The sequence below is a fragment of the Neomonachus schauinslandi genome, chromosome 8 (genome assembly GCF_002201575.2).
Source record: "Neomonachus schauinslandi chromosome 8, ASM220157v2, whole genome shotgun sequence".
In the NCBI taxonomy this organism is placed as follows: domain Eukaryota; kingdom Metazoa; phylum Chordata; class Mammalia; order Carnivora; family Phocidae; genus Neomonachus; species Neomonachus schauinslandi.
This window is the reverse complement of record NC_058410.1, coordinates 93,719,343-93,746,957: the sequence shown is the minus strand read 5'-3', so window position 1 is coordinate 93,746,957 and position 27,615 is coordinate 93,719,343. Positions and strand designations below refer to the sequence as shown.

The window sequence follows — 27,615 nt, the reverse complement described above, 5'->3', positions numbered from 1 at the left end:
CAGAAACAGTGAGAAAGGGAACTCAAAGGCTTCATGGGTATCAACACTTGTGTTTCTTTTCCCAAAGCCATCAGAAGTCTCTGGGTCTCACTGCTGCCATTAACCTGTTGAACAAATATCAACTGAGTACATTTTGAAGATCTTCCTGGCTTTATTCAGTGATGGATGAATTGGGCAGCATCCAGTCTAGCAGATAGGAGCTCCAAGGAACTGTACATGGAGCTATTATAGGTTTTTGGTTTGTGGTTACCATGAGGTTCATATATAATAACCAATGTATTGAGCAATCGATTTTAAGTTGATAGTTGCCTAAGTTCAAACACATTTTAAAAACACTACATTCCCTCCCCCCCCATCATGTTGTACTTTTTTGAAGTCTTATCTTACAACTTTCTGTGTTTTCCTTAAGTAATTGTTATAGTTGATTTTTCTATTTTTGTTTTTTAACTTTCATACTAGCCTTATAAAGTGGTACTCAACTACCTTTACTGTGTTTGTTTTTACCAGTGAGATTTTTTCATAAGTTTCCTCTAGTTAGGGACTTTTTTGCTTAAAGAAGTCCCTTTAACATTTCTTGTAAGGCTGGTTTCATAGTGATGAACTCCTTTAACTTTTGTCTGGGAAATTATCTTTCTATTTTAATTTTGAAACATAACCTTGCCAAGTAGCATATTCTTCCTTATAGGTTTTTTCCTTTTAGCACTTTGAATATATCATGCCACTTTCTTCTGGGCTGCAGCGTTTCTGCTGAAAAATCAGTAGATAGTCTTATGGTGGTTTTCTGATATATAACTAGTTGCTTTTTCTCTTGCTGCTTTCAGTATTCTCTTTATCTTTAATTTTTGATATTTTAATAATTCTGTGTCTTGATGTGGACCTTTGGGTTCATCTTGCTTGGGGCTCTCTGTGCTTCCTGGACCTGGATGTTTGTTTCCTTCTCCAGGTTAGGGAAGTTTTCAGCTGTTATTTCTTCAAATAAATATTCTCCTTTCTCTCTCTTCCATTTTAGACCCCTATATGAATGTTAATACACTTGATGTCCCAGAGGTCCCTGAAATTATCCTCATTTTTTAAAAAAATGTTTTATTCTTTTGCTTCTCAGTTTGGGTGATTCCCACTACCCTTTTTAAGGTTGGTGATCTGTTCTGCATCCTGAAATCTTCTGTTGATTCCCTCTACTGTACTTTCCATTTCAGTTATTCTATTCTTCAGCTCTGATTTTTTTTTCTTTCTTTGTTGAAGTTGTCACTGTGTTTATCCATTATTGGGTTCAGTGAGCATCTTTACAACTGTTACTTTGCACTCTTTATCAGGTAGATTGCTTATCTCCCCCTTTTTGTTGTTCTTTTTTAATGTTTTATCTTGTTCTTTTGTTTGGAACCTATTTTTCGGTCTCATTTTGCCTGATTGTCTGTGTTTCTATGTAGTAGGGAGATGAGCTGCATCTCCCATTCTTGAATGAGTAGTTAATGTAGAAAGTGTCCTTTGGGGCCCAGAAGCAAATTCACCCCAGTCACCAAAAGCATGCACACCAGGGGTATGGCCTGCATGGGTTGTATGCACCCTCCTATTATAGCTGGGTCCTGACTGCTACAGGCGCATTGATGGTTGGGGCTGCCACCTGGGGCAGGAACTGCTTCCAGGCTGACAATACCCACTGGGTGTGATGGGAGCCACTTTGTTGGTGCATCTTTTGGGGTGGGCAGGTTTGCAGGATAATGCTGGGGCTGGGTCAGCAGGGGCAGCAACGTTGATCAGAGATGGTACTCAGCACTTCCAATCCCAGATAAAGTTCGTATAGATTTCTTCACTTCTGACACATGTCCAGAATTAGTCAGTAAATCTCCTTCACGTATGCCAAAGTGCTTTTCAGATTGCTGCCTCTGTGCTGGGTTGTGGAGTTAGTGAGTGTGTGTGCACACTTTTATTTTCCTATAACGCCCTGACTCTCCCAGAGTTAAGTCCCACTGATTTTCAAAGCCTGAAGTTATGGGGGATTGTCTTTCCAGTGCTGGTCTCCAGGGCTGGAGTGACCAGTGGGGGGCTTTGAACCCCTCAACTCCTTAGGACCTTGACATTTGTGGTATCTCTCCCACTTGTGGGTTGCTGTGCCTAGGGTATAGGTCCCGACCAGACTGCGTCTCTGCTTCCCACCATCTCAGTGTAGCTTTCTCTCATATCTTTAGTTGTGGAAGAACTGTTCTGCTATTCATCAGGTTGTTTTCAGAGAGAGTTATTCTCTATGTAGTTGCAGCTTTGGTGTGTTTGTAGGTTGAGGTGAGCTCAGTATCTTCCTGCTCTGCCATTTTGATCCAAGAATCTCTGTGATGACTGTTGAGCACTTGATATGTGGCTGGTCCAAACTGAGATATGCTGAAGGCCGTGGTGTATTGGTAAACCAGCTCTTGGGGCGGGCAGGGGAGCCTTGATTTATGTCATTTGCTGATTGCTGTTAATGTAAGTACTCCTGCTGTGGCCAATTTTAAACTACCAAGTGCTTTAAAACCCTGACTTGCAAAGTGATAATGCACAATCAATTCTTAGAAGCCAGTTTGAGTGAGCCCAGTACATCTCTTGTAAGTGTAAAATATATTCCAGGTTTCAAAATTTTAAGTGAAAAAAGAGCACTATAAAATATCTCAGTAATATTTTTATATTGATTACATGTTGAAATGACAGTAAACAGTATTGATTTAAATAAGTTGTCAAAATAAATTTCATTTGTTTCTTTTTTTTTATTCTTATGTTAATCCCCATACATTACATCATTAGTTTTAGATGTAGTGTTCCATGATTCATTGTTTGTGCATAACACCCAGTGCTCCATGCAGAATGTGCCCTCCTCAATACCCACCACCAGGCTAACCCATCCTCCCACCCCCCTCCCCTCTAGAACCCTCAGTTTGTTTTTCAGAGTCCATCGTCTCTCATGGTTCGTCTACCCCTCCGATTTCCCCCTCTTCATTCTTCCCCTCCTGCTACCTTCTTCTTCTTCTTCTTCTTTTTTTTCTTAACTAAATTTCATTTGTTTCTTTTTGCCTTTTTAATTGTAGCTAGAAAGTTTAAAATTACAGATGTCATTTATTGTATTTCTTTTGGAGAACACTGCTCTAAATAGTTACATAGAACTATTGAGCACTTGAGACTATTAAATATTAGAGTGATTAGGTTCTATTTCCATATTATATTTTAATATTTGCTTCTAGGATACAGTTGTGTTTAACCTATTACAACCAGTATTTACTTTTACATATTGACCCATAAATTAGTATTGATAAGGCTACTTATTTTTCAGGTTTTTTAATTGAAATGATACATTATTTACAAATATACTTCTATATTAATATTTTTGAAACTTTTTTCTCATTTTAATTTTTGGGTTTTTGTTTTTTTTAAAAGATTTTATTTATTTATTTGACAGAGAGATACAGTGAGAGAGGGAACTTAAGCAGGGGGAGTGGGAGAGGGAGAAGCAGGCTTCCCGCTGAGCAGGGAGCCCGATGTGGGGCTTGATCCCAGGACCCTGGGATCATGACCTGAGCCGAAGGCAGACGCTTAACGACGGAGCCACCTAGGCGCCCCGTAATTTTTTTTTTTTTTTTTTTTTTAAAGAGAGGAAGGAAATGTGTTTTAGGAGTTTTCCTCAGCATAACCATTAATAATTATTTTAAAAGCAAATCTAATTGGTACTTTCAAGAAACTTCATAGTGATATTAAAATAATGAAGTATGTAAAAATGTATGGTTTTTTTTTTTTTTTTACTTTTTGAGAGGTTGGTTAACCTTTTTCCTAGTACAAGAGTTCTCAAAAAGTTAGTGACCATATTAAATCTAAAACTGGCAAATGCCTTTTAATGAAGAAATCTTTCAAAATGGACAGTTTAAGAGACAGAAGTAACACTATGTCAAGAAGATTTTATGACAAAGATAAACCTCAATGACTGCTTACTCAGTGTTCACATAAATCTGAACTACCCAAAACTCCTGTGATTTTCTTAGGTAAGAAGTACTTGTCAATAGATAGTATTCAGTCTGTCCATTACTTTATGAACAGTAACTGCTTTTAAGAGCAACTTTTCTGTCTATTTCATCTCTGAGAACATCTCTTCTGATTTATGAGACCACTACTTAGATTGTTGCACTTAGCTTTGCTTTTCTTGTAGTTGAAAATGCATACATTGTTTTTGGTAAATCTTACAACTGCATTAAGGAAAAGTTTGGAAGTTGAGCATTAGACTTGATGTCAGGAGGATGTGGTTATATTTTTGGCTTTATAAAAATCACTGAATATCTAAATATATTTCTGTGTATATCCTTCCTTTTATTACAGATTGAAAATAAATGGTCATTTGAAGATTACTTAATTTTGTTCAAGGCGTTTCAAAGAAAAACCACTTTGAAAGTCAAGTAACATTTGCCATTGTTAACCAAATCTACTGAAGTTTACTTTCATTAAAATTGTGTTAAAATATAAAACATAGTTTTTCTTAGAAAGAGATTTACTACTGTTTATAATTATTTATCTTTCTATAATTATTTTATTTGTTCATTACATGAGCAATTATATTTACAGAGGTATTAGAGTATTCTCCCAGAGCCTTTCCCCCCTTTTCTTAAGGGAAGCAAACTTAAAGCTCCAAAATATTAAATAACTAAACTTACTTCATACAGCAAGTGTTACAGATTCTTAGTCCGCTAGCTTTAAGCCATTTCAGACTGCTAGGTATTGTTTCCCATTAGTTTACAATGTAGTTCATGTTGGTTTCTGTTTCTAAACTTATTTATATATATACACATATGTATGCATGGATATATGTTGTTTGTATGTAAGTTCTTGGGCATATATATATATTTATATGTATTTCTCTCTTAATCCTCTAGTCCTTGGAAAAGTGACTAGAAAATCTTTAAGTGACAGATTTTATTTTGTTTCAATAGCTGATATGATACATTTATTTTTATAAGTAAGATACTTGAAAATAACTACTAAATTAGTATAAATATTTTCATCATTTCCATAAAGATCATAGAACATAGAGATTCTGAGCTGGCTTGCAATTATATTAGGCAAAAAACCAGAATACTTAAAGCACAGTTTTAATTAAGTAAATCATGGGATTGATGTTTAGCAATACTTTTCTCCAGTTGCTAAGCAGACTTTACATATATGTTCTCACTTCTCCCTTCTTCCCTTTCCTCTTTCTTCTCTCTTCCTTCCTCCCCTTATTCCAAGCTCACTTAGTTGTTGATGTTCCCTTAAAGCTTAAATCCTTTAATCCAAATGTTGGTTTTAAACTGTACTAAGGGGCGCCTGGGTGGCTCAGTTGGTTAAGCGACTGCCTTCGGCTCAGGTCATGATCCTGGAGTCCCGGGATCGAGTCCCGCTTCGGGCTCTCTGCTCAGCGAGGAGTCTGCTTTTCCCTCTGACCCTCCCCCCTCTCATGTGCTCTCTCTCATTCTCTCTCTCTCAAATAAATAAATAAAATCTTAAAAAAAAAAAAGTATTAAACTGCACTAAGGAATTCGGTATTTTGGGTGGCAGTTTAAATAGCTTCTCAAGAATGCTTTTTTAGGTGCCTATTATTAATGGAGAAATTTTCAATATTAGCATGTTTATATTGTGGAAAAAATCATGATAGGGAGTAATGTAATATGATTATCAAATTTGAGTGTCATACACCTTCCAGAAAGCCTCAGTTCTATTTAGTAGTTGGCTGATTTGTGAGAATATTTCAGGATTTGTGAATTGTGGCATAGTACATTTTCCAATTGAGGAGGTTCACACTTAGATTCTCTAAGGCTTCTCAGATCTAAAAAAAAAAGTTATCAGCATTCTTTTTTCTAATGTGTTTGCATATATACATGAAGAGATTTAGAGAGCTGATAAGTAAAATAACTAGAACAATATCTGATACATAGTAGCTTATTGTCATTATCATTATTCACGTTTTTTCCCATCCCTCTCCCTGCAAAAACTAACAAGCAAAAACTGGACTATGTCACAGATTTGGTTCACTGTGGTGATTTGTGTGCAGGACGTTCATTGGGGAGTGCTCTCAGGATCAGTATCTGTCAGGGAGTGAAGAAGGCAAGATTGGGTAGAAGGAGAAATTGGTCTTTAGCTGATCCCTCAGGGAGCCCTGAAGCTGGGATGACCCTGCGGAGTTGTCCCTAATTGGAGCAAGGGCTCTTGGCCTTTATACCCCTGCATCGGCCAGTCATTGGGTCAGGCTGCTCTCCAGAAGGGAACAGCACCTTGAGCAAGATGGCTTTCCTCAGCTAAGGGGGACTTCTGCTGCAAGCTTTACACTCTCTGACCTTGGAGAAATGTGTGTCCTTGTTCTGAGGAGGGTGGATGGAGACAGCATACTGCTGAGTCCTCTATACAGTCTCCAGGGAATGTGGATGGAACTCTGGATGTTCAAGCCAGAAATCAGGAAAATATTCAAGATTCCTTCCTGGTTTTGAGCATTCTTAAATCTGTTCTTTTTTTCCCTCTCTTCCATTACCTACGATGTCATGTCACTTGAATTCCTCATTTTCAGTTCCTCTTCCCCGCAAAAGTCCTTCACACTATCCCCAAGTAATCTTTCTAATATAGTTTAATTTCTGCCCAGCCTCAGACACCTTGCTGTCAAATTTCTGTGCTTCCTTTGCGTGTTAATCCCTGTGTCTGGGTTGTCCTTACCCCTTTCTTTATCTTGATCATTCTTACTCATTTATTACAATTTTGCTCAGTTGGGTCATCCCCTGGAAGCTTGAGCACCTTTCCTCCCTTTCCCCTCTGCAACATCCTGTTTGTTTTCTTGTCTGTCCTCCCCTCTAGACTCATTGTGGCTTTATCCTTCCTGAAGGCAGAGATGCTATCTTTCATCCAAAAAAAACCAGCCCCTGACCACAGTGCCTAGAGTTCATTATAGGAGCTTAATGAATGTGGGCTGAATGCATGGAGTAAGCAAATGAATGATCACTCAGTCCGTTCCTGGTCTGAAAGCTTATCTGAGAGGTGTTGGCAGAGGCTGCTCTGTGTTTGCCTGCATGTGTAAAACTATATATGGCGATGGGAGATTTCTACATTTGGATTCAAGTTAATGTGATAGATTATTTTCATTCTCTTTTCCAAAGAGTCTTCAGATATGGCTGGAGAAACCTCTCAAGCTCTGTAAATGCCTTGTGGAAGAACTAAATTAGTAATTTTTTTTCCCTGTGGTACCAACCCCTTCCCCCCCCCCCCCCCCGAAAGAGAGAAAGGAAAGAAAGAAAAGAAAAAGGCAACTAATTGAAAAGGTTCTGGTAAAAGTGACTAAGACTGATTTAAATAAAAGTAAGTTGCTTTGGTGAAGAAAGACATTTTATTATTCAATAAACGTTTACTGAGCACTTGACATGTCACTGAGTTTTCAATATGTTCGAATCTGGAAAGAATGATTAAGAAACTGTTTTATTTTTTAAAGATTTATTTATTTATTTGAAAGAGAGAGAGAGAGCACATGAGAGGGGGGAGGGTCAGAGGGAGAAGCAGATTCCCTGCTGAGCAGGGAGCCTGATGGGGGACTCGATCCCGGTACTCCAGGATCATGACCTGAGCCGAAGGCAGTCGCTTAACCAACTGAGCCACCCAGGTGCCCCAAGAAACTGTGTTTTAGAGCTTTTAGTCTAGTGGAGCCAAAAGGCATAATTCACTATAATAAAGTATGATAAGTGCTTTAATAAAAATACATTTAAAGTGCTAGCTGTAGAATCCGGGGGCCAAGAACTGCTGAGAGAGAGGCGTGACCTCAGGGAATGCTTCCTGTAGGAAGTGATCATTGAATTGTGTTTGAAAGTTGAGTAGGAATTTCCCCAGGGAAGCAAGGCTTATGAGGCAGAAGGAACAGCATTCATTCAACAGTAACAAATAACAAGGTGATGACTATATTCCAGTTACTATTCAAGGCACAAGACCTCTGCCTTTATGGAACTGATATTCTAGCCAGGGAGACAGTGAACAAATTAGGTGTGGTCAGAGGAAACTAGGCAAGGAAATAGGATAAGATATAGGGGAGGTGTGTATGGACAAGGTTGTTGGGTGTGTTTTGAGGAACCCTAGTCCTGGGAGAAGTATGGAAACAGGTTCTGGAGACAGATTAATTTGAGAAACACCACCCTGATAAGCCTTGCTGTAAAGAAACTTAGATAATTCTGGATTGAACCAAACCAAAAAATGCGTTAGATGAGAAAACCCTCTGCATCAGTGTGATTTTGTGAGCTAAAATTCCAAAGAATACACTGGAAGAACCTGGACTAGAATGTAAGGACCCCAGTGGCCAGTCAGGGCAGGAGAGGGGCCCAGGAAGGGAGACTCGGGAACTGATGAACAGGGCCTTTTGGAGCATGATGAAGTTTGTGAGCCATTTTTGGCTGGGAGCCAGCCATGCCAGGATTAGATTTGATTTTGGAAAAGTTACTATGGTGGCAGTTTGGCAGCTGTCTTTGGAAGAGTGAAGAAAGGATAAGTGAAGAAGCTTTGCAATAAAAAAGGGAACGATTAGGGCCTGAACAATGGGGAGGAAAAAAGTGTTTTTATAGACATTTGGAGGTAGAATCGATTCAGTCAGATAACTATGTTTATAGAAAATGAAGAGTGAGTCAGAGAAATTCTTGGCGTGTAATGTTTTAAACGAATGAAAGCACATCTTCAAGAGAGGAAAGCTTGCTCCTGATGTGCCAGTAACTGAAGGTCGCAGCAAAGTTGTAAGGTGGTGGCTGGTTAAGCTATGATGAGTGTGGGAGAAGCAGGAGCAAAGTAGTATGTTCAGAAGTGTTCCAGACTCTGCCTCTCTGCCACCTTTTCTCTTTCACCTTTGAAATAAAGGACGGTTAGAAATGAAGTGGAAAAATACCAGCCCATCGACTTCTGCAAGGTTGAGATTTTTAGGAAGAAACAAGCTCGTTATCACTTTTAAATAAGACAGAATATGACCTTGAATTAGAGACAGAATAAGTGCGTATCTAATTGGTGAGCGCCGCACACCTGGCTGTACAGCACTCACTCGCCGAAGCCAAGGCCAGGCAGGTGGCTACGTTCTGCTGCCAGGGAATCATCTGGACCTCGTTGGCAGGCACTGAGGCAAAAGGCACAGAGGAAGCTGCGGGTGGCAGGGAATAGTAGAGAACATTAGGAAGAGAGAAGGAAATGTGGCTCAAAGTTTTAAAATATTACCTATATTTCTATCTAATATGTGTATGTGTACATATAGATTTCCCATCAGTATTTTGTATATCTTCTTTGTCAACTTGCTATGGTCTATTGCCAGTCAAATGAGAAAAATATCAACTAAATTTGCTCCTTCTTCCTCTACTGCAGGGGTATCTTGGTTAACCACTGTATTAGAATTCAAAACGAAGACAGTTATTTGCCTTGAGGATGAAGTAGTAGATGAAGTGTAATTAATGCTTTTACCTAACTTAGCATATACAGATATGTTTTCTTGTAAAGATGACAAAGGGTATTGTTTTTTTTTTTTTTTTTTTTTTTTTTTTTTTAAAGATTTTATTTATTTATTCATGAGAGACAGAGAGAGAGAGAGAGGCAGAGGGAGAAGCAGGCTCCCAAGGAGCAGGAAGCCCGATGTGGGACTCGATCCCAGGACCCTGAGATCATGACCTGAGCCGAAGGCAGACGCTTAACCATCTGAGCCACCCAGGCGCCCAAAGGGTATTGTTTTTTTAAAAAAAACCTAATATTCTTCGTGGTGGACTTTAGTCAGCCGATAAAAAAAAAAAATTCAAAATATAGAGAGAGCAAAGTTAAAGAATATTAGTTACCAAAATAGAGTAATTTGATATCACTACTCCTCTTAATTTTTTCTTAGCCTTTTGATTACTGATGAACTAAAATAGAACAATAAGTGGATTGTTACACTTAAAAGTTTGACTTAAAAGTCAAAGTCAAATTGCTGTTTGAGCAATAGTCTTAAATCTTCATAGAAATTTTTTCTTTAATTTTGTATTTTCAAATAAGCCTTATTTGATATGATTGTTCAAATTGTTTGGTTATATTTTTCTTTTTCCTTTTTTAAGATTTTATTTATTTATTTGACAGAGAGAGAGAGACAGTGAGAGAGGGAACAGAAGCAGGCCACCTGTTGAGCTGGGAGCCTGATGCGGGCCTCCATCCCAGGACTCCAGGATCATGACCTGAGCCGAAGGCAGATGCTTAATGAGTGAGCCACCCAGGCGCCCCTGGTTATATTTTTCTAAAGCAGAATTAGAAAGATTTCTAACCTAGACATCAGAATTGACACTTAACTTTGGCTCATATCAGAGGAAATTGTGCTGTGCTCCGCTCTTCCAGATTGGAATATGAAACACCTTTTGTGAGCTGTGGGTTACACTTTGATGTTTACAGGCCACGTAAATAGTAAGCTGTGGACTCCAGTTCGTTTAACCTCATCCCTCATCCCTGGCTTTCTACACTTTTCTTCTACCTGGTCCTTTCATTTTCCTATTTGTTTCTTCTTCTTTTTTTTTAAAGATTTTATTTATTTATTTGACAGAGAGACAGCGAGAAAGGGAACATAAGCAGGGGGAGAGGGAGAAGCAGGCCTCCCGCTGAGCAGGGAGCCCGATGCGGGGCTCGATCCCAGGACCCTGGGATCATGACCTGAGACAAAGGCAGACGCTTAATGACTGAGCCACCCAGGAGCCCCTCTATTTGTTTCTTTTTGTCTCCTCCTTACATTACTTCCTCTTGATGAGTTTCCCTCCCCTGTTTTATTTCTTTCTCTGTGGCCAGTCCCTGCCTGCTGAACTCCAGCCTTGTGGAGCCATCTCTTTAGGAAGAGCAAAGGCCAATTTAGGAGGATGGAGGCTTGACCCTTCAGAAGCTATCTGGCAAAATGAATGCTGTCAGAAAGTACTGTTGCCTAAGTCCATCTTCATTCTGACTTCTCTACAGAATTTTATTTTCTTTAAAAAATTTTAATGTCGGGGCATCTGGGTGGCTCAGTCAGTTGAGCATCCAGCTCTTGATTTCGGCTCAGGTCATGATCTCAGGGTTGTGGGATCCAGCCCTGCTTTGGGCTCTGTGCTCAATGTGGAGTCCGCTTGTCCCTCTCCCTGTGCTCCTCCCCCAGCTCTCTCCCCCCCCTTTTCTTTTTTCTTTCTCTCTCTTCTCTGTCTAAATAAAATCTTTAAAAATTTGTTGATGTTATATTAAATTATGATTCCAACACAAAAAATAAACAAGCACATATGAACTAACTCCCCATGACCTCCCCCTCCCCAAAGCATATTTTTAACAAACAAACAAGAGCAAGGTTAGGTAGGTAAGTTCAAAATTTGACACATTATAAAATATTACCACAGCCAATATTTCTTCATTCTTGAAAACATCAAAGAAAAATTTTGGTTTCAAAGAAAAGCATACCACTTTTGGTTAAATCCTAAATCTTTCTCAGGTTCCCAGTTGTCTGGCTACAAGTCAAGCATATATGTCCACTAGCCTGGGACATGTGCTCTTCTGTTAAAACTTAGCACTTTCTAAAAAAAGATTACTTGAGTTATGGCTACACACAAAATTTAAATTCTAAACGAACCCAACCGTTGCTAAGAACCTGAATTTCAAAGAATAAGAATGGCTCAATAACAGAGTCATCTTGCGTATGAACAATCACTGCTTACCTGTCTCTGTCCAGCTGTAGTGACTTAGCGGGGAGCATTTTCAGCGTCTGTCCATTAACACACAAGTGGTCCACCTTCAGAAAAGCAGAGAGTCTTTTCGAGGATTTGTAGGACATACTGTGAGAACTTAGCTCCTGACCTCTAATTCTTTTCCACAGTCTATCTCAGGCATCTGTCCTTCTTGGATTTTGGTGTTTCTTTGCCAAGTTTCTATTTTTCCTCTATTTCACAAATTTTGGTGCTTTGCAGATAGCTCAATTCTCTTTTCTCTTGATTTTTAGCTTTGTATTTTCCTGCTTGGAGTCATCCAGCCCATTGACAAATGATACCAGCACCATCCTCAACATACCTATAGACTATCTTAGTAGGGCATTTGCTGGTGAGGTTGACATCAGAAGAACGTGAGAAAACTAGGTGCAGAAAAAGTCCCAAGTTGCACTTCATGTATATATGGTAGAACATCAGAATCACTTGCCGAATATTTTGAAGTCCGCAGAGGGGGTGTGCATCTAAGGTGTTGCTGACACTGAGAGACTTCAGGTGTCCTACTCACAGGCTATTGTATAAGAAGCATCTGTTTGTTACTTATACTGTTTAATGACTATTAAGTGGTATTGTTGGCATTCTACGTTTATTTTAAATGATGGTTTGTTATTTACATATTGAATTTTACTGAGCTTTTAAGCTACTTAGTTTTATTTAGGAAATCAGAGAGGGGAGGGGTTGAGTGACAGGTAATGGCTTACTCTAAAACATCAGGGAATAGGTTCCTGTTAAGCATTTTTGTGTAGAACAGCTGTTTTTCAAAAACAGTTACAGCCAATAAGTGGGGAATGCGACCACTTCTAACCACTACTCTTACCTAAGCCAGCATCATCTGTTTCCTGGATTCTTGTAAAGAGCTCCCTGTTTGGATCCCTACTCCCTCTAGTTTGTTCCCAGCATATAGCGGGCAGAATAATCCTGTTAACAGTGTTAAGTCATGTCACTCCTGTGCTAAGAATATTGCAGTAGCTCCCCATTTTACTCAGAGAAAAAGCCAGACTTCATTCATTGGTCCACAAGATCCTTCTCTTTCTTCTCTTTTTTTCCTTCCTATATCTCCATGATTTAGATCATAATGTGAAATTCAAGTACATATGTTTATTAGTTATTGGATTTTTGAGTTATGGTCTACACATTCCTCTTAAGGAAAACAAAATCACAAATTGCATAGGATTTTTAAATTCTTCTCACAATAAATGGCACTCACTAGATAGACACCCCTATTTAAGAGGATATATTTCTTCATCTCTGAAATGAGGATAATAGCTCCCAGTAATACCTAATCGCCTCAGAGCAGTCTTTCCCCTGGATTTTTCCTATTCATTTATTGTCCCCACATCTCTATTACTTGGATTACTTCTTCCTTCCCTGGATCCTCTCCTTAGACCTAAATGTGTCTGTCTTTGAGTAGCTTTTCCAGCCAATGAAAAGCACTCTGTTGTCTTTTTTCCCTCATATACCATTACATATGTGCAGAAACTTTCATTTACCTCAAGTGTGCTGTAACATGATCAATAAAGTTATTTAAGGATAGATGATGGTTGAATGATTTATTTATGGATTTGCAAGAAATTTCCAAATAAAAACTCATCCTAGAAAGATAAAGCAAATAGGAAGAGGAAAATTAAATGATTTTGGTTAAGGAAGAGCCTTCTCTTGGAGTGGAGCAGGGGGGATTGATCTGTGATTAATCTAAATTTACTTTTGATGGAACCTAAAATTTCAAAATACGTAAGCTTTTCTTACATTCTGTGGCTTATATGTCAGTTTTCCTTAGTAACTTTTTACATATGTGTATGTCACCCAACTAGATATTTTTATTTTTAAATTTTTATTTATTTATTTTAAGTAGGCTCCATGCCCAGCGTGGGGCTTGAACTCACCACCCTGAGATCAAGAGTTGCACACTCTACTGACTGAGCCAGCCAGTTGCCCCCAACTAGATATTTTTTAAATGTTTCTTATACGTATTGACTTTATAGCATGCTTCCCAAACATGTATATTATAATGTATATATTTAATGTTACATATTTACTTTGCAAGGAACATATTTAAATATATGTGTAAGTTCATATATATTTAAATATGTATCTCTCAAGTATGTATATGCATAGAATATGATGTTGGGTTTATTTCTGTGAGTTCATTTTCTCTTCCGGTCATTTATGGTGTCATTTAAACTTCACTAAAGTTTGAAGACTTTGCTTCTCCAAAATTGCAATTCACAGATATTCCTTCATGGTATCATTGATGTTTGCCAATAATCAGTTGCAAGTTCATCTCAACACAATTTGAATATCTGTGTGTAGAATTACTTTGAAAACTTTGTGGCTTTCATTTTCATTTTAAAAAATTTATAGCCATTCATTTTATTTTTTTAATTTTTTTTTTAATTTTATTATGTTATTTAAGTCACCATACAATACATCATTAGTTTTTGATGTGGTGATCCACGATCCATTGTTTTCGTATAACACCCAGTGCTCCATGCAGTACGTGCCCTCCTTAATACCCATCACCGGGCTAACCAATCCCCCCTCCCCCTCCCCTCTAAAACCCTGTTTGTTTCTCAGGTCCATAGTCTCTCATGGTTCATCTCTCCCTCCAATTCCCCCCCCCCATTTTTCCCTTCCTTCTCCTAATGTCCTCCATGTTATTCCTTATGTTCCACAAATAAGTGAAACCATATGATAATTGACTCTTTCTGCTTGACTTATTTCACTTAGCATAATCTCCTCCAGTCCCATCCATGTTGATATAAAAGTTGGGTATTCATCTTTTCTGATGGCTGAGTAATATTCCATTGTATATACGGACCACATCTTCTTTATCCATTCATCTGTTGAAGGGCATCTCGGCTCTTTCCACAGTTTGATAGCCATTCATTTTAAATTGATTTATTTTCCATTTCTGCTCTAATAATTCAAGAAAAATGAACAGGTCAAATAGGCAGGATCCTGGGTGCTGTGATTGGTTGGCATTTACGTAGGTCATTCATATAGGATTTAATAAAAGTAATCTTATAAGACAGAGAAAAACAGTTCAGTTCTTTTAAGCACATTCTTGTCAGGATTGTATGATGCCCACTCCATAACTGTAATAATTCTGTGTATCTGTCAAAAGATGTCAACTATATTCAGTAATGGGGATAGCAGGAATTTGCAGCTTCATGTACATTTCTTGTTGTCACAGGAAGGTCAGCCCTTTGAAAAGGGATAGAAATGAACATTTCTCCAGAGTTCTATTTTCCTTCATTTTAGGCTCTTAATTCCTGCATTTTACTGTGTTTGATAAACAGACCAAATATACATTTTATTTATTTGCTGGGGTAGGGGAGTGATGAAACTTTACGAATTTCAACTGGCATTGCACTTGGCTGATAAGAATGGGAGTTTGTCCTGCTCCAAAGAGATTACATGAAGTCGAATTGGAAAGAAAATTGTATTTACAAAAGATAGGATGATGTTCCTAATAGGTGTTCAGAATAGACTATTCATATTCACTCTCATATTCTGCTGAGCTTTACTAGAAATAACTTCATTTCAAAAAAAAAAAACAAATCTGATTGAAGGTAAAAGCATTCCCTCTCCAAAGATACTCGTCCAAAGGGCTTACATTAAATTTTCCTGATGGGTACACAGCTGTATTTTAGGCTGCATCTGTATAAACTGATAATGTGGAAAATAAAAATCTAAATAGTATACTTGATTGCTTTATGCACCATTTAGATTACTAAATTTATATCTATAATTTTGGAAGAGATGTTGCAATATGATCTGACAATAACTGTCAAAGTCATAAAACTGGGATCTATTTTCATCATGTTGTCAAGGTAAAGTTATTGAAATTCACAGTTGGTAGGTCAGAAAGATCACTGACTATCTCTTGTCATCTGTGGTTTAATGCTGACCTAAACAGCGACTGTATAATGTCAGAATTATCACAGTGTCCAGGCTGCAGAAGTACAACATACCCCATGATTTAATGCATTTCCTGTCTGGAATAAAGATTGAAAAGGCCCACAACCGCGAGCTGCAGTGGTTTAGAGAAACTTTGTTTCTAATTTTGCTTTCTCTTTTTCCCATGCATTTTAGATCTTGGATTTAGTAAAAGGGACGCATTACCAAGTGGCCTGTCAGAAGTACTTCGAGATGATACATAACGTAAGTCCATTTTTAAACTTTATGGCCTAATTCTTTGGGGTTTTTTTTTGTTACTCCATGGTTCATTCAGGGATTTTAGTTGCAGCAGTAGAAACCACTCCAGCTATTTTCACCAGCAAGGGATTTATTACATGGTATTCTAGGTAGCTTATAAAATTTATGGAAGGGCCAGAGAATTAAAACTAGGATGCTCCAGAACCAGAAACATTGTAACTAGGAGACGCTACCCAGTGGGAAAACCTACTGCAGCCTCCACCCACCACTTCACATCTAGGGATGAGACTAAGGGTCAGTCAGCTTTCTCAGCAAAGTGCCAGATTGTAAAAATTGTAGACTTTATTGTCCATATGGTCTCTGTCAGAACTGCTCGTCTGACAGAGCAGTTTGCTAAAAAATTTGCTAAAAAATGCTAACCATCATGTGAGCTTTCAGCAAGTCATTCGTTTTGCTGGTGGAGGGTCCTCCCTCCATGTTGATGCCTGCTGACTGATCAGGGTGGTAGTTGCTGAAGATTGGGTGGCTGTGGCAGTTTTGAAAAATAAGATGTTTGCCACATCAACTGACTCTTCCTTTCATGCGTGATTTCTCTATAGCATACGATGCTGTTTGATAGCATTGTACCCACAGTAGAAGTTCTTTCAAAACTGGAGTCTTCTCAAACCCTTCCACTGCTTCCTCAACTAAGTTTATGTCCTAAGTTTAAATCCTTTGTTGTCATTTCAACAATCTTCACAGCATCTTCACCAAGAGTACATTCCATCTCAAGAAACCTCTTTCTGTGCTCATCCATAAGAAGTAACTCCTCATCTGTTCAAGTTTTATCACGAGATTGCAGCAACTCAGGCACATCTTTAGGCTCCACTTCTAGTTCTAGTTTTCTTGCTATTTCTCCATCTGCATTTACTTCCTCCACTGACATCTTGAACCCCTTAAGGTCATCAGTGAGGGTTGGAATAATCTTCTCCCAAACTCCTATTTGTTGGTATTTTGACCCCCTTCTCATGAATCATGGATGTTCTTAATGGGATCTAGAATGATGAATCCTTTCCAGAAGGGTTTTTTATTTTTTTAAGATTTTATTTATTTATTTGAGAGAGAGAGTGTGCATAAACAGGGGGAGGGGGCAGAGGAAGAGAGAGAAGCAGGTTCGCGCTGATCAGGGAGCCTGTCATGGGGCTCCATCCCAGGACCTGGGATCACGGCCTGAGCCGAAGGCAGATGCTTAACTAACTGAGCCACCCAGGCGCCCCTCCAGAAGGTTTTTAATTTACTTTGCTCAGCTCCATCAGAGGAATCATTGTGTAAGGCAGCTGTAGCCTTACAAAATGTATTCCTTAAATAATAAAACCTGAAAGTCAAAATGACTCCTTGAACCATGGGCTGCAGAATGGATGTTGTGTTAGCAGAGATGAAAATAACATTAAACTTGTACGTCTCCGAGCTCTTGGGTAGGCAGGTACAGTGTCAGTGTAATCTATGCCCAGCATGGGGTTTGAACTCATGACCCCTAGATCAAGAGTCGCATGCTGTACCGACTGAGCCAGCCAGGTGCCCCCAGTGAGCAGTAATATTTTGAAAGAAATTTTTTTTTCTGAGCAGTAGGTGTCAGTAGTGGGCTTAGAACATGCAGTCAACCATGTCGTAAACAGATGTGCAAAAACCCAAGTTTTGTTGTTCCATTTATAGAGCACAGGCAAAGCAGATTTAGCATAATTCTCAAGGATTATTCCTAGGATTTTCAAAATGATAAGAGACCATTGGCTTCAACTTAGAGCCACCAGCTGCATTAGCCCCTAACAAGAGAGTCGGCCTGTCCATGGAAGCTTTGAAGCCTGGCACTGACTTCTCCTCTCTAGCTATGAAAGTCCTCCATGGCATCTTCTTCAAATATAAGGCTGTTTCATCCACCTTGAAAATCTGCTGTTTAGTGTAGCACCTTCAGGAATTCTCTTAGCTAGAGCTTCTGGGTAAACTGCCACAGTTTCTACATCAGCACCTGCTGCTTCACCTTGTACTTCCAATGTTATGGAGACGGCTTCTTTCCTTAAACTGAACCAACCTCTGCTAGCTTCAAACTGTTTTTCTGTAGCTTCCTCACCTGTCTCAGCCTTCACAGAATTGAAAAGTTAGGGCTTTGCTCTGGATTAGCTTTGGCTTCAGGGAATGTTGCTCCTGGTGTGATTGTCTGTCCAGACCAGGAAAACTTTCTCACATTAGCAGTAAGGCTGTTTTGCTTTCTTATCATTCATTCGTGTGTTCTCTGGAATAGCAGTTTTCATTTCCTTCAAGAACTCTTCCTGTGCCTTCACAACTTGGCTGTTTGGCCTCTCTCAGCTTTCAACATGCCTTCCTCACTAAGCTTAATCATTTCTAGCTTTGATTTAAAGTGACAGATGCAGCTTTTCCTTTCACTTGAACACTGAGAGGCCCTTCTGGGGTTAATAATTGGCCTGATTTCAGTATTGTTGTATCTCGGGGAATAGGGAAATCAGAGGAAAGGGAGAGAGATGGGGGAATGGCCAGTCAGTGGAGGAGTCAGAACACATAGGACATTTATCAGTTAGGTTTGGCACCTTGTATGGGCATGGCTTCTGGTGCCTCAGCACAATTACAATAGTAACATCAAAGGTCACCATAACAAAAATAATCGTAAAGTTTGAAATAATTGGGCGAATTACCAAAATGTGACACAGAGACATGAAATGAGCAAGTGCTGTTGGAAAAATGGTGCTGATAGACTTGCTCAACTGCAGGGTTGCCACAGATCTTCAATTTGTAAAAAAACACAATATCTGGAAAATGCAATAGAACACGGTATGCCTGTATAAATCCTACTAGTAGCTTCTGAAAGGTGTAAAGCAAGGGTCACAAACTCAGAAGCCTACAGAGGTCAGGCAGATAACCCAAAAAAGTGTAGGTGGCTGCGATTAATAGAATACAGGAGGAACTATGGTGTGCTGATGAATTCACGTCCCGTTAGGGGCCTTCACACTGACAAGTGTGAAGACCGTGTACAAGTCAGCAGAACACATCTGCCCATGGACCTCTTTGTTGGCAACCACTGGTCCTGATCATGGCTTCCTAACCTAGGACAGACATCTAAGAATAGACCTGAAAGTCCATGCACTTCTTGAGATTTTTTTCTGTGAGTATGTGCATTTTTTGGAAGTCTGTTAATGGGTTTCAAAAGGATCCGTCCATGACCCTCCCCAAATAGATGTTGCATTTATTGAATTCACCGTCCACTACCATGCTATTCACTTTTGCTTTTCCTAATTTTCATGAAATAATTTTTCTATTGTGGTTATATAGCAGAATTTCTTACATTATAAAATATTTCATAGGAAAAATATACCCTATAATATTACCAATAATGAATATAGTACTAGCAGCCAACATCTGTAGAACCTTTAACACATGCCTGGCCCAGCACTAAGTACTTTGGCCACATTAGCTCTTTTGATCCACACTAAAGTACTACAGCTTACATACTATTTTTATTTCCATTTATGAATAAAGTTTAGAGAAGCTGAGCAACCTGTGTAAGGTCGTACTGTTCATAAGGGATGGACTTGGAGTTGAACCAGACTGTCAGGTAACTCAGAAAAGCTTATGAGCCTAACCATGACTGTGCGCTTCTATAGGATCCAATACTGTATTTGTAATAATGACTGTTGAGGTCACTAGCGTTTTGTGTCTAGATTCATGGTCCAGCCATCATAGTTCACATTAGAAAAAAAATCCAAGGGCCGCCTGGGTGGCTCAGTCATTAAGCGTCTGCCTTCAGCTCAGGTCATGATCCCAGCGTCCTGGGATCAAGCCCCACATCGGGCTCCCTGCTCAGCGGGGAGTCTGCTGCTCCCTCTGCCTGCCTGTCTGCCTACTTGTGATCTCTCTCTCTGTCAAATAAATAAATGAAATCTTAAAAAAAAAAAAAAATCCAAAGCCTAGCAATTCTGTATGATTTGCCTGAGGTACCACAGCTGGTAAGTGGGAGATCTGGACCTAGCACCCCTGGTCTGCTGTGGGTCTCATCTTGTTTCTAATACACCTGTTATTTCAAAACATAAAAACTTCGTTTTCACAAAATGTGAAGGACTAAATAGACATCAGTGAAATAGGAGACAAGCACAAATTCTCATTAGTTTTATGAGTATAGAAATCTTACCAGGTAAGCCCTGTTCGTTTGGTATTTTCAGTACCAGTTTTGCATGACTCTTTTCCTTAAAGACCATATTCCTTAATTTGCTTGCTCAGCCTGAAAGGTTTAATTTCATATATGTTCTTAATTATGTGTGGACCCTTCTTTTAATTAAGAGGCCTCAGAACTTCCACAAATTGAGGTCTATTATTCAACCTCCTTCCTTGTTTTTAAATAAGATGTGAAAATTAGATTGAGTTGGGGACATAATAACTAAAAAGTACGAAGAATTTTTTTTTAGTTCTCAGATCTGCTTTTGTAATATCTCATTCTTATAGGAGTATTACTACTTTGGCCAATTTTAAAACTTGCCTTAGATTAATAAAGATTTTGAAAAGGCGTATGTCTAAATCCTCCCACATAGAACTTAAGCTACATAAAAATCAATGGAATAAAAAGGCTGTTTGAATTCATGAGATATCTATTATTTTTTCTCATTTAATTTCAAAATAGAATCCGTTTTTATTGTGTTTTCTGCCATCCTGCCTGCCTCCCCTTAAAAAATATTTTTAAAGTTATGTTTATTTTCCTGAGGACTCTGTGATCAAACTCATTTTGATGAAAGTTTTGAAAATGAACCAGTTAATTGATCCCATTGACAGCAGTGCTATGATAGTTCCATATGGCTTTTTTGGTAATACCAGCTGCCTCATTATAAGCTGTCATTGCAAAACCTCTTGATTAAAACCCAAACATCCCATAGGTAAAACAATATTGCTTCCATTCCTTCAAACTACATTTGCTGTGGCAGAAATATGAGACCTATGTTTGTGTGAAGGTCATTGTATGGAAAACATGTTGATTCCAGCAAATATTTGAGATTCAGTTAGTAGGTACCAAAGTCTGGCCTGCTTGAAATCCATTTTCCTCAGTGTTTTTAGGGAGCAATGTTTTATACTATAGTGTATGTTTTTTCTTTTGGCATACTGTCTGTGTAAATAAAAATACTAGGCCTTGGGTAGATTCATCTCTGAATTTTAATTGAAAATTGTTTCTTTAGAAATAGACCTCTTTAGGCACTGAGTCATTCTTGATACTTATTTTCCAAATAGCTGAGCATAATTTTTTTCCCCACTATATAAATCTTTACAGAAATCTTGCTAAATTCTACATTTTCCTGCAATCTTTTTTTTTTTTAAGATTTTATTTTTTGACAGAGAGACAGCGAGAGAGAGAACACAGCAGGGGGAGTGGGAGAAGCAGGCTTCCCACCGAGCAGGGAGCCCGATGTGGGACTCGATCCCAGGACCCTAGGATCATAACCTGAGCTGAAGGCAGACGCTTAACGACTGAGCCACACAGGCGCCCATTTTCCTGCAATCTTAAACAGGATATAGCAAATACAATTCAGCTTTTTTATAATAACTCAGGGTCATTATTATGGATATCAGACTGCTGGGCTAGAAGCCATGATCATGTCTCACTTGGATTGCAGTAGCTTCCTAACTCATTTCCCAGCATCTACAACATGTGCACCATTCCAGTTCTTTACCCTCCACACAGCTGCTAGAATGATCTTTAAAACAGAGGAATATGATTATTTCAGTAAACTGCTTTAAAACAACAACCAAATCTTAAAGGGCTTCCCAATTGCTCTAAAGATGAAATCCAAAACTTACTAAAGGCCTCTCCACCCCCATTTCCTTCTTCTGGACTCCCAACTACACTGGTTTTATTTCATATCCTTTACAGTACTTCAGGACTTCTAAGCTAATACGGCAGAATGAAAATGCATCACAAATTTCCCTCTCTCAGTAAGTGAACACAGTGTACAAAACATAATAAAAAATCATCGAACACAAAGGAAAACATCACCAATAGCAACCAATTAAGAAAAATGGCAAGGAAGGAAACAAAATTCTGAGTGTTTCCATATCTAGAATGTTTGGATCTTTTTTAAAAATAAGGAGCTGCTTTTTTAAAAATAGAAGCTGCTGACTTCTACGCAGAACTAAGTGAAAGTGGGGTATTTCAGTGGGGACAACTTGTTTTCCCTATTCTTCTAATTTGATTTTGAAGTAAAATCTATTTTCATTTTGTTAGGGTTGAGGGGGGGCAATGCGGGGAGGGGCATAAACCAAAGTTAATTTTTCTGAACAAGATGAAAGGAAACTGAATGGCAACTTCCTTCAGCCAGAAATAAAAGTGAAAGAAAGAAAATATTCAAAAGACAAAGAACCTCTCTTAGAAGAAAATACAATCCAGTATATAGAAGGAAACTCTTCATAATTTCATCATGCTACCAAGCACTTAATTAGACTGTAAGTTCAGTAAAATGAGCTTATTAGCAAAATAAGTTAAGAAAGTGTAATTGCAGGGCGCCTGGGTGGCTCAGTTGGTTAAGCGACTGCCTTTGGCTCAGGTCATGATCCTGGAGTCCCGGGATCGAGTTCCGCATCGGGCTCCCTGCTCAGCGAGGAGCCTGCTTCTCCCTCTGACCCTCCCCCCTCTCATGTACTCTCTCTCATTCTCACTCTCTCAAATGAATAAATAAAAAAAAAAAAGTGCAATTGCAGACTTAAGAGAGACAGCTGAAAAGCCAAACATCACATAGAAACATGGTACATGTCCTCATTTCAAGGCCCTTGTCACTGTTGGTTAATAAGAGCATTAATTAAAATGGAATTTTAAAAAATGTACATTTTTTTAAACAAACAATACATTTTAAAGGTAAAACATTTCAAGGTCTTTTATTTGTTCATCTTTTGATGTACAAGCAAGGTCTTGTACTTGAGTAGAGTTTTAGGATTAGAATTCAACTTTTTTTTAAATAAACTATACCCATAATATACCATCACCAGTTTCCAACTTGAGCTGCTTTAAAGCAGAAGAGGAAGCTAATGACACATATAAAACAATATGTTCTTTTTCCCTTTCTTTCTGGGAATACACCTTTTTCTTTTTTAAGTGACTTGCCTTTCTTGAATTAATTTAGATTTCATAGAACCTACAACTTTTTTTTTACACTCCTGTTTCCTTGGTTTTCCCTGTGGCAACCTTATGATGCAGCAGCTATTATTACTATAACCTCCAGTTCATTGACGAGGAAACTGAGGCTTAGAAAGTTGATCATATTTCATTTTGTCCAAGTTGAAGTCTAATAATTCATTTCAAGCCAGAGAGTCCTTTTTTTTTTTTTAATATTTTTATTTATTTATTTGACAGAGAGGGAACACAAGCAGGGAGAGTGGGAGAGGGAGAAGCAGGCCTCCCGCGGAGCAGGAAGCCCGATGCGGGGCTCGATCCCAGGACCCTGGGATCATGACCCGAGCCGAAGGCAGACGCTTAACCGACCGAGCCACCCAGGCGCCCCTAGAGAGTCCTCTTCTGTGACAACAGATGTATTGAGAATTTTAACAAGTTGAAACAAGGTGTAGAAAATGCCTAATGTGTAATTATAGCACAAAGTGCTAGGTTCTTTTTCTATGAAATAATACCATGTTTTTTTATAATCTTTATAGCCAAGTTTAGCTCCAGAAATATTATATGATTGTAAGTTTTTGACTTTACATAAAACCTCTTAAAACAGATCTCAGAGCAACTAAGTGATCTAGTCAGAAGGCCTTAATTCAGACAAAACCAGTTACTAGTTCTTTGATTTTGCATAAACCATGTAATCTCCTTAGGCTTCATTTTCCTAGTTTGTACATGTAGGAGGTCCAACTTAAAGGATCTTCAAGGTCTTTCAAATCTCTCATGTTCTCTATTTATAAAACATAAAGCCCTCTGATTGAAATGTGTTACACAATACACTTTTCATGAGACATTTTGTAAAATGCAAACTTTATTATATTGGATTTTTCACCCAATTCATTAAAAAGTAGGAGATCCAATATAAAGTTCACAAATGACTCCATTGTTGATAGAAGTTATAGATTTATCATAAAACATTCAGGAAACATTTTAAAATTAAGCAGCAAAGTAGCAGATAAAAATTTGTTCTTAGTGATCTGAGTAATAACTCTTAAAATGAACTAGTCTGTATGCTATCAATCTGCTATACACTGAAGTTACTATAAAATTATTGGCCTAATATGTATCAACAACTGACTAAAGAGAATCAGAGAATCCTGGGGTATTCAAGTAAGTATTTCCAGAAAACACCTTGTTTGTTTATTGGTTCACCTGTTAAGAGGGTTAGTTCTGAACCATGACAGCAACTCTTTTAACCCCCTGCTAATCCATTTTAATCTACCATAAGACTATACATTGCTTTAATCACATCACCTCCCCTCTTAAGGATTTTTAGTGACTCCCTGATGTCTACAAAATTAGGTCTAGACTACTTACCCTTGTTTTCAAGGCTCTCTGAGGTCTGGCCCCAGCCTGTCTTTCCAACTTCATTTCCTATTATTCCCTTGTATATGCCTTTTACACCAGGCCATCTGATCTACTTGCTTTATAGGAACATTCCTTATTACCTTGCTCATGTGGTTCTGCTGCTTATATTAACCTTGACCTCATTATCCCAGCTTTTCACTTTCTCCATCTTCCCAAGTTCAACTCATATAGCCCTTCCTCACAAAGCCTTCCTTGATCAACCCAGCCAGCATCTCTCTCTAATATGGAGATAATAAGCCTTTATCTGTGACCCTTATCACTTTTTTTAATTCTTGATAGAGATTTTTAAGTATATGACTTACTAGGCTAGAAATTTCTTTAGAGTTAGTCAAATGCATTCTTGTGTGCTGAAAAATTACTCGCTCGTAATGTGGCCTTATACACAGTTAAGTCTCCAATTCATATGGGACATGTATGACTGGGATACACTGGTTAGTTCTGGGATCAACTCACCAAATACTTAGATACCTACTATATCCAAGTCACTTCAGTACAAAGAGTGAGACCTTTAAAAGGTCGATAAATGTAAGACAGATAAACAAAGAAAGTGTAATGCCTTCTCAGTTTGTAAAAAATTTGAAGTGAAATATCCCCTAACAAAAACACAAATAACTCAAGTAAAATGGAATTCTTTTTGTTGTCAGAAGGCAGGGAGCGCAGAGATTTGACAGGTGATCAACTTAGTCTGACCCATTGGTTGAATGTGAAGAAAGTGACTGGTGTAGGTGGTTCACACTTCAGGAGCACACCCCAAGAGTTAGTAAAGGCTTACACATTTTAAGAAATGAATGCATTATAAAATTACTGACCTTGGCACAAGGACATGACAGCAGAGCATCCTGGTTATGAGCATGGATTCTGCTCATTCATATCCCATCTCCAGGCCTGCCAGTATGTGATCTTGGGCAAGTTAACTTAACCTCTCTCTAAACTGGCAGAATATTGATAATCTCCCTTCACAGGGCTCTTATGGGAAGTTAACTGTATTTATATACCTGTGTGTGAATGAGTATGGCGTGTGTCTTATGCCACTTAGAATAATGTCTGGCACATAGTAGGTGTTCAATAAGTGCTTGCTAATATTAGGGAATATATTTTTCTTCACCATTAATAAATTTCGGAATCAAAGTTAGGAAAAAAAAGTAGTACTCGTTAAATCTGCAGTGTTTAAATGATACTAAATGGTATTACATATGCCAGACTTATAAATATACTCTAAAATCGGAGTGGTGTCAGGGACCATTATCCAGACAGTGTCTGTTTATATCCAATACCTATGGTTTTGGAATGGTTAAAGACTACACCCTCCTTTTTTTTTTTTTCCTTTTAAAACAAGTACTTATTGACAGACAGTCGGGCAGGCATTTTGCTTAGCCCTCTGAGATGTTGAGTGGAAGGTAGAGATGAAGTAGAGCTGGATAGGGAACTGGAACTTAGTGCAGAGGTTCAGGCTGGAAATAATTTCATCCACACCTTCCGGATGAAATCATGTGAGAGTTACGACGGAAAACTACTAGGATCCATGTGCTGGGCATTAAATGGTTTTTAACCTTTTTTAAAAAAATTATTTATTTATTTGACAGAGACAGAGAGAGAGTATAAGCAGGGGGAGTAGCAGAGGGAAAAGGAGACGTAGGCTCCTGGCTGAGCAGGGAGCCTGACACAGGACTCGATCCCAGGACCCCCGGATCATGACCTGAGCCGAAGGCAGCCGCTTGACCGACTCAGCCACCCAGGCATGCCTGAAACAAGGTCTAGAATGGTTTCTGAAGCCCCTTAATTTATACCTTTGTTATGTATTAATACGATATACACTTGCTTTCTTATACAGGTGGATGATTGTGGCTTTTCTTTGAGCCATCCTAATCAATTCTTTTTTGAGAGCCAACGGATTCTAAGTGGTAATAAAGACATCAGGAAGGAATCCATCCAACCAGAAACTGCTCAACCCAAACCAAGTGTCCAGAAAGCCAAGGATGCGTCATCTGCTCTGGCCTGTCTAAATTCCTCTCTGGAAATGGATATGGAAGGACTAGAGGATTACTTCAGTGAATGATTCTTGGGCACTTAGGAACCCTTTTTCTTCACTAGCTTTCATTTCTTACTTTCAAGATTTTGCCTGTTTCTTTTTTAACCTCTTTGTCTACTCCTTCCACTGCTTCCCAGTCCATCCCCTGGAAAGCAGGCTTGTGGGTAAAAACCTCCACTCTATTTTGCTTTGACAAAAGGGAAAATTTCTTTTGATATCTAACACTTGAGTGGTGTGATCTGAGTCCTGTTTTAGGAGATTAAACAGCTTTCTAGACTGGTTACACTACCCTAGAGACAACAGAACTAAAAACAACTCTTATTTTAAACCTTATCGCTGTAATTGTTACTCAATCCTTTTCTGGACCATTTTTGTTAATAAATACCAAAATGTGTATAGCGTGTCTGTGTGTAATTGCAAGAGTCAGATCATGAGAGGAGGTGTCTAAGAGGGTGGCATAGGAAGACCCAGGATTCTACAATCTCCACCTGCACATACAGAAGTTCTTTCTGAAGAACTAAAGGCTGATTACAGCTTCTGCACCACAGAAGTGGAGGGGCCACACAGACAAGGGTAGAAAAGTTGGAGACACAGTAATGATGGGAGCCCTACTCCCAGTGCTGCAAACTGTAGTGTAGCACTTAAGGACTCAGGTGCAGATTTGCCCAGCCAGGGGCACAGCAAAAAACACAGTGACTTCTTAAAGACCGGCTAGACTGTAAGTGAAGGAATTAGGTTATTAACCCTAGAGCATCTGCCAAGCAGTAGGGGAACTGCTGGAAACTGTCTTCAGGATCAGAGGTGCTGGTGAGCAGCACTGTTCATGTTCCCTCTCCAGTGTAGACAGGAGCAGCGTCCTGGCACTCTAGCCAACCTGTTGCCTCAGGGAGCCTTGGGCCTCTAGCACACCCCAACTCCAGCTGTCCCACCAAAGCTGCCCCAGTGTGGTACACATCAGGACATCCCTGGGCTGTGCCCACTATATGTCAGCCATCTTGCCAAGGCGGCCCAGGTGCGAAGCATGCCGGGACGCCTCTAGCCAGTACTGGCTTCAGCTCTAGCCACCCCACCAGGGCAGCCCCAGTGTGGATAAAGTCCCGGCCCACACCCGCCCTAGGTCTAGCCATTCTGCTAGGGTGGCCCCAGTATAGAGCACCCCGGGATCCCCTGGC

General features: G+C 39.0%; 1 protein-coding gene across 1 annotated transcript in view; it reads left to right on the top strand.

The window, feature by feature from the left end:
* PRIM2 (DNA primase subunit 2) overlaps window positions 1-26,695 on the top strand; it is a 320,402-nt gene extending 293,707 nt beyond the window's left edge. Inside the window, 2 exon segments of the mRNA XM_021691946.2 lie at window positions 15,804-15,872; window positions 26,246-26,695. Of these exon segments, the coding sequence (XP_021547621.2) occupies window positions 15,804-15,872; window positions 26,246-26,470 (294 nt within the window). The 3' untranslated portion in view covers window positions 26,471-26,695.
* Window positions 26,696-27,615: the final 920 nt, after the last annotated feature.